Below are 10,686 nucleotides of genomic sequence, written 5' to 3' on the forward strand. Positions count from 1 at the left end.
GCCACTTCTCTGACAAAGGGTCCCCAGGCCGAGCTCTGGCCCCTGCCTCCTGCTCAGGAGGTGGCTGATGGCACCCCACGTCCCTCCATGATGAGCCCCCTCCAGAGCCGATCAGGGCTCCGCGTCTCCGTCCTGGGGTGGACCCGGCGCCCTGCTCACAGTGGCAGGAGGAGGTCGGTCTCGCTCCCACCACCTGGGAGGCCCAGAGCGCCCGGCACACAGTAGGTGCTCAGGTGGGTTTCTCCCCTGGAGAGCGGCCCTGCTTCCCCACACCTGCCCCAGGATCCTGATGGAGTCGGGGTGTCCGCGGACTCGGATGGGAAAAGCGCCAGCTGACCTGCACCCCCTCAGCCACCAACGAGGTGCCTGAGATCTGGCACAGTCCCCAAGGATCGTCCAGTGTCTTGCCACATAGACGTCACCACAGGCAACGACATACACGTCACTCCTCGTTATGAAGGTCAAGTGGCTGCAGGACCTGGTCATTTAACGGGGGCGTAAATGCAAAGTACACCCCGAGTCATCATCTTAGGTTTAACTGTGTCACACTGCGCTGGGGCTGGCCGGGTGGCTTGGTGACGAGGGCAGGCGGAGGCCCGGGCGCCACCCCCAGGAAGACACCAAGACGGAGAGGGGGTTGCCCAGCGGGGGTTAGGGTGACCGCTCCCTTTGCCCTGGCGGCTGGGACACCATCACCCTAACTTCTGGGGGCCCTGCCACTGAGCGACGCCCAGCGCCTCTGCGCAGCGTCCCCATCCCCGCCGCCACCTCCAGAACTGTTCCCGCCCCAAACGAAACCGCCTGCGAGGAGCCCCGCCCAGCCCTGGCGGCCCTGCTGCTTCCTCCCTGCGCGGTGGCGGCCCGGGGACCTGGGGTGGCTCCCGGGCGGACGCCCGGGTGGTCGGTGCCCGCGGGGCGGCCCTGGGGTCCAGAATCGCAGGTGGGGCAGGTCTCCTCGGCTCCCTGTCCTCCCGTCCTCGGGTCCCCTGCCCTCCGTCCCCTGTGGGGCGGGCCCACGTGGCGGTGCTTGCTGGGGACTTTCCCCTGAGGGCGCGGAGGCCCGAGCGCACCCTGCCCAGACGCAGAAGGGGCGGCGCCTCTCCCGAGAGGCCACCGTGGCCACCCCCAGGACCCAGGGACCAGCGCCGTGGCCCAGGTAGGTGGGGACGGGACGGGTGGACGCGGGGCTGGGAGTGACCCCTCCTGTCCCTGGGTGCCACCTGCATCCCTCTCGACGCGTGACCCTCAGCCCAACCCCTCCTGGACACAGGTCCAGTGGCCGCCTGCACCCCCGCCGGCCGCCACTTCCCCCGGGACCCTGAGGACCCAGCGCCTGCCCCAGCACAGGTGGCTCTAGGCACCTGGCCCAGCAGAGGCCATGTCAAGGCTTTTCCCGGCGGTGGCTAAAGCGGGACTTGGGGAGGCCACCGCTCCCAGGGGGAGCCAGGTGCCTGGAGCCCAGGGGGAGCGGGGACCTGTCCCTGCCCCTCCTGGAGGAGGACACTGGGCACACCACACACCATAGGGACCTGGTAGGGACAGTCACATGCCCGCCGGGGACCACGGTCAAGACAGCGAAGGTGACCAGGCCACCTCTGAGGGGTGGATGTCCGCAGCCTCCCCGCGGGCCAGGCCTGAGGAGGCCTGGACGCAGCACGGGGGACAGCCTGAGCTTGGCACATGCAGGTCCCGGAGCAGCCACCCGGCCACCTCGCTCCTGGCAGAGGCTGGCCACCGGCTTCGCCCCTCGTCCTCCGTTCCCCTCCGTAAGGGGGCAATTCAAGGAGCCCAGCTCGGGTGTCACTTGCTGGCACAGGGCCTGGCGTGCAGTAGGTGCTCAGTGAAGTCCTGTTGGACAGACGCAGCCGGCTACGCAGCCCAGTGACCAGGCCTTGTCCTTCCGCCCGGCTCCTCATAACAAGAGTTTTTAAGTGAGACTTTTATTTATTTTTTAAATTTCTGAGATGGCGTCTCACTGTGTCACCCAGGCTGCCGGGAACCTGGGCTCCAGACGCTCCTGTCTCCGCCCCCAGGGGCGGGCCCTCACACACCTGGGTCCTGGACATTGTTTCATTAGCCAGGAGGGAGGACACCACTGTGGGCCAGTCCTGAGGGAGCAGATGAGACCACCTTGTTGGGGAGAGAGGATCCAGGGGCAGGAAGCACACATGGAGTGCTTACTGTATACCAGACACCCTCTGCCCAGTCAGCTGATTGGATCATTGACTACTCACTCTGTCTGTATTGATTCATTCACTCGGCGTTTAGTAAGCACCTACTGTGTACCAGGTACTGTTTGGTTCTTTCACTGATTATCCGGCCAGCATCTATTGAGCGCCTATACAGCACTCTGGATACAGCCACGAACAAGGCCCAGCAACGTCCCTAGCCTGTGCCTGGAGGCTCCCTGGGGAGGCTCTCTCCAGGAGGAAAGGATGGCTACTCCCCAACGTAAATAAGTGAAGTCTGTAGTGTCCCCTGGTGAGAAGTGGACATGAGGAAAATGAGGCAGGGAGGGGTGGGGTGGTGCTGGTCAAGCCGCCCTGTGGGTACTGGGGAAAGTGCTGAGGCATGGCCTGTGCAAAGGTCCTGAGGCAGAGCCAAGCCTGGGACAGTGCACCAGAACAGACAGCAAGGAGCAGGAGATTCTTGTCCCTAGGGAAGATGCGGGGTTGTCGCGGAGGAGCAGTCGTGCCTGACCCAACTGTCCGTGTCTCCTTCCGACCCCAAGCCAGCTCCTCACTCCCTCCCATCCCGTCCATCCGTTTGTGCTGTGGGCAGTGACCCCCACTGCCACCAGCCTCCACCCGGTCCCAGCTTCTGCCCCTGCCCCACAGCCTGTCGTCCCTGCAGTGGCCAGAGGGTGCTGTGAACGGATCCCTCCTCCCAGTGCCCACAGCCCTCCACGGCACCCACCTCCCTCCTGGTCAGAGCCCACGAGCCCTGTGCCCCTTCAGCCCCGGCCTCACAGGCCAGGCCCAACCTGCCCCAGGCCCTTGCACAGCCGTGCCTCTGCCCGAGCACCTCGGCCCTGGTCCCTCTGACTTGCTCCCTGGCTTCCTTCAGGCCTCTGCTCAGAGGTCACGTCCCGAGGCCCCTGGCGCCTCCCGCCCCCAGCCCCCACCTCTGCGCGGCACCCGCCGGCTTCCTCCACGGCACTTTCCACTCTCGAGATGATCTGGCTCTTTTCTCATTTCCTGTTGGTCTCCCCGGAGTGACGTGTGCCACACGGGGCGGAGGAGGTGCCCGTCCCTGCCTGCAGAGCACTGAGCCGCGGGCGCCCAGTAGGTGCTCCGTAAATGCTCGCTCTGTGGAGGACACATGGGGCACGCGGGGGACCCAGGGGACCGGGACGGTGCGTCCCAGACACGGGGAACGGGTCCTGCCAGCGCCGAGGGTGACGCTGGCCCCGGTGCCGCATGGCCAGGCCAGTGTTGAGGACAACCACGTCGTCCAGCGTCCCCTGCGGGGTGGACTCAGGGACCCTGCCTGGCGGGCGCTCTGCAAGCTGCACCCAGCCCCGAGGGCCACTCTGACGTGAGGTCCCAGTCGCGGGGACTGAGGCCGAGATGCCCCGAGGTCTGTGCCCACCCTTGGGGGGTGGACTCTGTCCCCAGGCCGTGGAAGATTCAGCAGATGACCCGAGCTCAGCGGGCAGGCTGCAGCAGCGGGCAGGACACGGGGGACAGCGTCCAGGGAGTCCGGCTGAGCTTGTGGGCTCTGGGCCTTCTGCGGGGTCAGGGGTCCCCCAGGTCCGGTGCCTCAGGAGCAGCTGTGCTGACTCCCACCGCGGCCTTGGGGACAGCGGGACTGTGGGCCCTTTCCACAGACAGGAAGGCTGAGGCTTTTTGGGGGGACCGGGGATTGAACCCAGGGGCCTTAACCCCGAGCCACCTCCAGCCCTTTTTAAGGATGTTTTATCAGCCTCAGGGCCTCACTGAGTTGCTGAGGCTGGCCATCCTCCTGCCTCAGCCTCCCAGCCTCCAGATCACAGGCCTGCGCCACCCGCCCGGCTGCACCGAGGCTCCGGGGCGCGCACCGCGGACAGGGCCTGGCCGTCCTCCTTCCTCCACCCAGTGCTGAGGTGACTGCGTGGGCCACTGCGCCCGGGGACGCAGTGTCCACCGGGCCTGTCCAGGGGCTCAGCCTGGCGCTGGCCACGCTGGGAACTGAGCCCCCAGCCTGCTGTGCCCTCTGCTCAGCGCTCAGGTGACTCCTCAGGTGGCGCCTGGTGAACGGAAGCCCTCAGCCCAGTGGACCTTGGCGCCTGCGTCCCTGTGGGAATGGCCGCCCAGGGCGGTTCAGCTGATGGGCTTCCTTGGGATCCAGAACCAGCCTCCACACAAACCGCCTTTGTCACCAACCTGATTCCCAGCTGCCCGAGGGCGGCCGCAGGAAGCTCCGACCTTGTGTTTCCTTTCCACATTTTCACATTTCACGGAGGGTCACCTGGGTTCCTCCGCCGAGGCTGCGGGGACACCAGGCACTGCGTACCCCCGTCAGTCGGCCACCACGGTTTTTGTTTTTTGTCCTGGGGGTTGACCCAGGGTGCTCCACCCCTGAGCCACAACCCCAGACCCAGCCACTTTTACTTTGAGACAGGGCCTCGCTAAGTTGCCGAGGCTGGCCTTGAACTTGCCATCCTCCTGTCTGAGCCTCCTGAGCTGCTGGGACGGGTGTGGCACCGGTGTTTGTCTAGATTATGGCACAGTGTTTCCGGGAGCCATCAGGGAGTGGCAGGAACCCTTGACCTGAGAACCAAGCTCTGGAGGGACATGTCAGTCCGTGGCTTAAGTAGCCATCTTGGTAATTTCAGGAACTCTGGACCAGCTTGTGGTCCACCTGAATATAAGATCCTGGTCGTTTTTCTCCTGTCAGGACCTGCGGAGCTCAGGTCAGGGAGGGGAGCGCGTGTCCTGCCTCCTCGGCACTCTCCAGTTCCGGGGGAGCATCTTCCACCCTCCACTCCCCTCGGGGGGCCGCACCCCAGCCCTCTTTGTTTTTCATTTTTGAGTCGGGTCTCGCCAGGCAGCCCAGGGTGGCCGCAAACTTGCCATCCTCCCGCCACAGCCTCCGTCCCACTGGGACAACAGGGTGGCCGCGGTGCTGGGTGCCAATCTTCTCTTCTTAAGAGGACCTGGGCCGTGGGTTTGGGTCCCCATAGGCTCCACTTCACCTCAATTGCCCCATAAGGACTGTCCTCAGTAGGGTCCCCCGTAAGGTGCCGAGGGCCTGGCCTTTAGCGTACGACTTGGGGACGACGCAGTGCAACCTCATGGCACCTGGGCCCTTGCTGGTGATGCGTGGCAGACAGACGCGCTCGGCCTTGTGGTCACAAACACGGGCACTGAATGGCTGCCTGCCGGTCGCTGGCCATGCGATCTCACTCGCGGAAGGGAAAAGACACAGCCTGCAGGTCCCCTGACCCGGGTGTGGCAGGCGTCTCCTGTCCAGAGCCAGATGGTGTCTGCTGCAGCCACTGGCCTCCTCTAATGCAGTGAGGCGGCGGCCTTGGCCACGCGTGGGCGGGAGCGGGGCTTTATTGACAGACACACTGGGGGCCGCATTGTGTGTCCCCACGATGTGATCAGGTGGCCTGACCGACCCTGGAGGAGGGCGGGGCCGAGTCCTGGGGAGGCCTGGGGCAGCTGTGCTCCAAGCAGAGATTCAAACAGGGCGCTGCAGCACACGCCTGCCATCCCAGGGGCTGTGGAGGCCGAGGCAGGAGGATGGCAAGGGTGAGGCCAGCCTCAGCGATTTAGCAAGACCCCATCTCAGGCTAAATCAAGAAGGGCTGGGGTGGCTCGGTGCTGCAGCACCCGCGGGGCCCAGGGTTCCATCCCCTGAATAAAGTGCCTGAGGTGTGACCTCCTTTTGCTCTCAACCTCCCGCCACAGGAAGAAGACCCTGTCCGAGGGGGCCACAGTCCGGGACCTCAGACCTCCCAACCGCGAACACACGCTCTGCTCCTCACAACCCAGCAGGCCGCACGCGCTCCTTATGGCCGCACACCAAGGACAGGGGCGGCTCTGGCTCCTGGGGACTCGCAGATGTGCCGGGCGGCGTCCTCTTGATGAACTGGCCTGAGGTGAGTCGCAGCCGCTGACCTGAGGTCTAAGTGGCTCCTGTTTTTCAAGTCCCTCTCTCCCCTGCCCACAGCTGCCCATGGCTCCCACCTCCCTTGGGGTCAAAGCCCCAATCCTCCCTGTGACCCCCAGGGCCCTGTCCTCCCTGCCGCAGCCTCCTCTCCCCCTCCCCTGGCTGCTTCTGGGTGCCTCCAAGGGCCTGGCTCCTCCTGCCCCAGGGCCTTTGCACCGCTGTGCCCGCCTCCCAGAGTGCTGCTGCCGCCCAGGGGCTCCGCCATGTCTTGTTAGGCTCCTGCTCCCTTCGAGGCCACCCTGGGCCACACTGTTTGCGACTCGAGCCCCACTCCACGCCGGGCACTGTCTGCCCTGCTCCCCAGCAGGCTCCGGGAAGGGGGCCATCTGTTTGGGCCCCGCTGGGCAGTCAGCTCCCATTCTGCCTCCCCGCGTCCCCTCCCGAGCCATTCTCCTCCCTCTGGGCTTCCCTCGGTCCTTCCTGGATTCCTGCCCCGGGGCCCAGTGGACTGCTCAGGATGACCTTTTTGAAAACCTGCATCATGACCTGTGCTCCACGGGCGCCACCAGAGCAGGGGGCTGATGGACGCGCCACCTCTGGGTCTACGCCAGGCCCCCCGGGCACTGTGGGCCGGGCCGGTCACTGCCTGGTGTGGGCGTCCATCCACAGCCTCCGCCCCGGGGCAGCCTGGGTTGAGAAGCAGGCTCTGGGCTGCTGGGGCCAGCTGGCACCTCCCACGTGGGTGGGCAGGAGGTCCCGGCTCGCGGCCCAGGGCAGGGGAAGTGTTCCCAGCCCCTGGGATGGCGCCAAGGCTGTTCCCCAGGCCTGGATGGGGACCTGGTGGCCTAGTGCAGGGCTTGGGGTGCCGTCCCCAGGGTGTGTGCCCAGGGCAGGCGCTGGCCTGGCTCTCCTCACCCACAGCCTGAGGCCACCACCTCCACGCCTGACCAGTCTGGAGGGGGGCCAGGGCACCAGCTGCTCCCTGCAGGCCCCACCCACACAGGAGGGGGGACAGGGAGGGGACGGCCCGGTGGCTGCAGAGCCCCCGCGGAGGCTGAGACCTGGGTGAGGAGACCCGGCAGGTGACAGGGAAAGAACAGCCGCAAGGCGGGAGCCCGCGGTGCAGAGAGCCCGGGCGGGACCCCCACTGGCCTCTCAGTCAAACGGAGCGCAGGGGACGGCTCCGGGAGGCTGGCAGCCCCGCAGCGGACAGAGGCAGGCGACCGACCGTGGTCCCTGCACGTCACCACGTGGGCTGTATCAGCCAGCAGTGCTGCCAGACAGATCCCCCAGGACTCTGGCCGCACGCGCAGACGTCCATCAGACAGTCACCACCTCCCGGCTCGGGGGTCCGGGATGGAGGGGCTGCGTGGCGGCTTGGGGGCTCTGGCACTTGGGACACTGCAGGGGGACATCACAGGATCCCTGACCCGGGCTCCACTGGGGCCACAGGAGCAGCTGCCAAGGTGGCGGGGGGCAGGAGGCCTAGGCTCCTGGCCACAAGGGCGTCTCCGGGGGCTGCTCACCGCATGGCCGACCCCGCAGCGCTAAGGAGAGCCAACCAGGGCTGCAAGTCCCTGTCCCTGCCACCTCCTCTCAGTCAACGGAGCAGCCCTACACAGCACTCCAGGGCCTTCCAAGCCTGTGAACACCAGATCCTGCGTCCCCAGGCCATCCAGGTGGCCGACTGCCTCTGGTGGGCACGGCCCAAGTGCCTGCTGGTCCAGGCTGTGGTCAGAACCTGCCATATGTTAAGGCCACCCGGTTCCCGGAACAAGCCCCCGCCACAGCCACTGAGGCCCCGGGGGCTGGTGTAGACCTGAGGCCCGGAGCCAGGCGGCCCCGGTTCTAAGCCTGCGTTCACTCCCCAGCTGTGTGGCTTTGGGCAACCAACTTGGCCTCTCTGTGCCTCACGTCTTGTCCTTGGCAAGAGCCACGTCTCTCTGCGCCGCCACGTAACTCACCTGCTGTGTCTTGCACAGGAGAAAGTAGATGTCAGAGGGAGGTGACCCAGGTTGGCTGCCCAAACATGGTGGCACCCCAGGGGAGGGGGGTGAGACGCCGGGTGGCCTCCCTGAGCTGCTGCTCTTGGGTGGTGACCCTGGCCCTCTCCCGTCTCCCCCAGATCCGCCCCAGCAGCCCTCCAGGAACCTGGCCCGCGGCACGGGGAAGGGTCGCCGGCATCCGGAACATGCCTCCCCGCTCCCCAGCTTCTCCTGCCTGCAGCCGCACCCACCCGTGCCCATGGCCTGCCCGGGCCCGTCACTGCCCGGTGCCTTTGACCTCCTGGACGCGGCGGGCCCGGACAAGCTGCTCTACCTGAAGCACAAGCTCAAGACGCTGCGCCCGGGCTGCCGGGGGGCCGGCCTGCTGCACGCCATGGTGCTCCTCACGCTGGGCCAGGAGGCGGAGGCCAGGATCTCCCTGGAGGCCCTGAAGGAGGACGAGGCGGCCCGGCTGGTGGCCCGCCAGTGGGCCGGCGTGGACGGCGCCGAGGCCCTGGAGGAGCCCCCCGACGTGTCCTGGGCCGTGGCCCGTCTCTACCACCTGCTGGCCCAGGAGCAGCTGTGCCCAGCCTCGCTGCGGGACTCGGCCTACCAGGCCGCCCTCCGCGCCCACAGCTCCAGGGCCGACCGCCGGCTGGCCGAGCTGCAGGACGAGGCCTGGGACCGGTGCGGGTGGGACGTCGTCCGGGACCTGAGTGGCTTCCAGCCCCTCTGTTCCGACCTGGGTGGCCTCCCACCGTCCTCAGCGTCACCCTCTGGGGCCAGGAGCCTCCCACGCCCCATCGACAGCCAGCGGGACTGGAGCCAGGGGCGCTCCCTGCGGTCCACCGGCAGCCCGGTCTCGCTGGCCCGCAGCTTGGCCATCAGTCAGTCCCCCACCATGCCCGTCGGGAGCCCGCAGCGCAGTGCCCCGGGGCCCAGCAGGCTCTGCCAGGAGCCCCAGGCCAGCTCGGGGCCTGAGCCTGTCCCCACGGGCTGCCAAGAGCCAGAGGAGATGAGCTGGCCCCCCTCTGTGGACGCGGCCTGCTCCCTGGGGCTGGCAGACTGCCCGGTCCCCAGACCCCCTGCGGCGGCCCCAGCCCCAGCCCCTACCCACGCCCCTGAGCCCACCGAGGCTCCAGAGACCAGCAGCCAAGTCCCAGTGGAGTGCACCGAGGGGTCTGCGGGCCCCGAACCTCTGCCCCTGCCCACTGTGGAGGCCACTGAAAGTCCTGGCCTTGTCAAGGAGAGGACACCACCCCAACTCTCAGGAGAAGAGACCACACCCCAACTCTCGGGAGAAGAGACTACACCCCAGAAGAGCAAGCCAAGCCCACCCCCAGCCCCCACAGCCTCCCTGGCTTCTCCCCTGCCTCCGACCCCAGCCTCCGCCTCCCCCTGTCCCTCCTCCTTTGAGTCAGTGTCATCAGAGCAGAAGTTCTATAACTTTGTGGTCCTCCACGCCAGGGCTGATGAGCAGGTGGCCCTGAGAGTGCGGGAGAAGCTGGAAGCCCTCGGGGTGCCAGATGGGGCCACCTTCTGCGAGGACTTCCAGGTGCCGGGGCGCGGGGAGCTGCGCTGCTTGCAGGACGCCATTGACCACTCCGGCTTCATCATCCTGTTGCTGACCTCCAACTTCAACTGCCGCCTGAGCCTGCACCAGGTCAGCCAGGCCTTGATGAGCAGCTTCACGCAGCACGGGAGGGAGGACTGCGTCGTCCCCTTCCTGCCGCTGGAGAGCTCCCTGGAGCAGCTCGGCCCCGACACGGCCAGCCTGCTCACTGGCCTCGTGTGGCTGGACGAGAACTCCAAGGTCTTCACCAGGAAGGTGGCCAACACCTTCAAGCCGCAGAAGCTGCGGGCGCGCAAGACCCACTGGAGGAAGGAGCAGGATGTCCGCGCCCTGCGGGAGCACTGCCAGCGCCTGGAGGGCGAGCGGCGGCAGGTGGCCGCCATGGGCGCCGCATACTGGGACAGCCTGCAGAGCTACCGGGCCTGGCAGTCGCAGGTGGACAGGCTCCAGGCAGCCTTCGGCAGCCACTTGTCCTTCGGGACTCAGGTGCCTCACCCGTCTCAGGTGCCCCTGGGAGGCCAGGTGCCCCTGGGGGGCCAGGTGCCCCTGGGGGGTCAGGTGCCCCTGGGGGGCCAGGTGCCCCTGGGAGGTCAGGTGCCCCTGGGGGGCCAGGTGCCCCTGGGAGGCCAGGTGCCCTGGGGAGGCCAGGTGCCCTGGTGGGGGCCGTCCCCCCTCCCCACCTGGCCCGGATGCCCCCAGTCGCCGCAGTGGCCAGCGGGCAGCCCCGCACCCGCCTTCCCGCCGCCGCCCGCGGCCCCGCCGGCCCCGGGGGTGCAGCCCCTTATCATCCACCACGCGCAGATGGTGCAGCTGGGGCTCAGCAACCACATGTGGAACCAGAGAGGGGCCCAGGCGCCCGAGGACAAGACGCAGGAAGAAGGGCGGTGACCAGCCGGGCCACGGGGCCGCCCTGGACCCCAGCACGGCCGGCCAGGGCCAGGGCCCGTGGACCCCACCGGCGCGCTCCCTTCGGGTCGCTGCCCAGGAGCCGTCCCCACGCGGGCAGAGGGCTTCGTGGGCCTGGGGTGG

The 10,686-nt window shown here is 67.5% G+C and overlaps 1 protein-coding gene across 1 annotated transcript; it reads left to right on the plus strand.

The window, feature by feature from the left end:
• The first annotated feature begins 854 nt into the window (after nucleotides 1-854).
• On the plus strand, nucleotides 855-10,686 carry Ticam1 (TIR domain containing adaptor molecule 1). Its single transcript, XM_076872063.2, has 3 exons — nucleotides 855-1,156; nucleotides 5,898-6,088; nucleotides 8,225-10,686. The coding sequence occupies exon 3, from the start codon at nucleotides 8,344-8,346 to the stop codon at nucleotides 10,543-10,545; it is 2,202 nt and encodes a 733-aa protein (XP_076728178.2). The 5' UTR covers nucleotides 855-1,156; nucleotides 5,898-6,088; nucleotides 8,225-8,343; the 3' UTR covers nucleotides 10,546-10,686.

The sequence above is a fragment of the Callospermophilus lateralis genome, chromosome 1 (assembly GCF_048772815.1).
Source record: "Callospermophilus lateralis isolate mCalLat2 chromosome 1, mCalLat2.hap1, whole genome shotgun sequence".
NCBI classification, from domain to species: Eukaryota; Metazoa; Chordata; class Mammalia; order Rodentia; family Sciuridae; genus Callospermophilus; species Callospermophilus lateralis.

What these genes read in the sequence shown, in the direction of transcription:
- Ticam1 (XM_076872063.2), top strand. Translation starts at nt 8,344, where the DNA reads ATGGCCTGCCCGGGCCCGTCACTGCCCGGTGCCTTTGACCTCCTGGAC.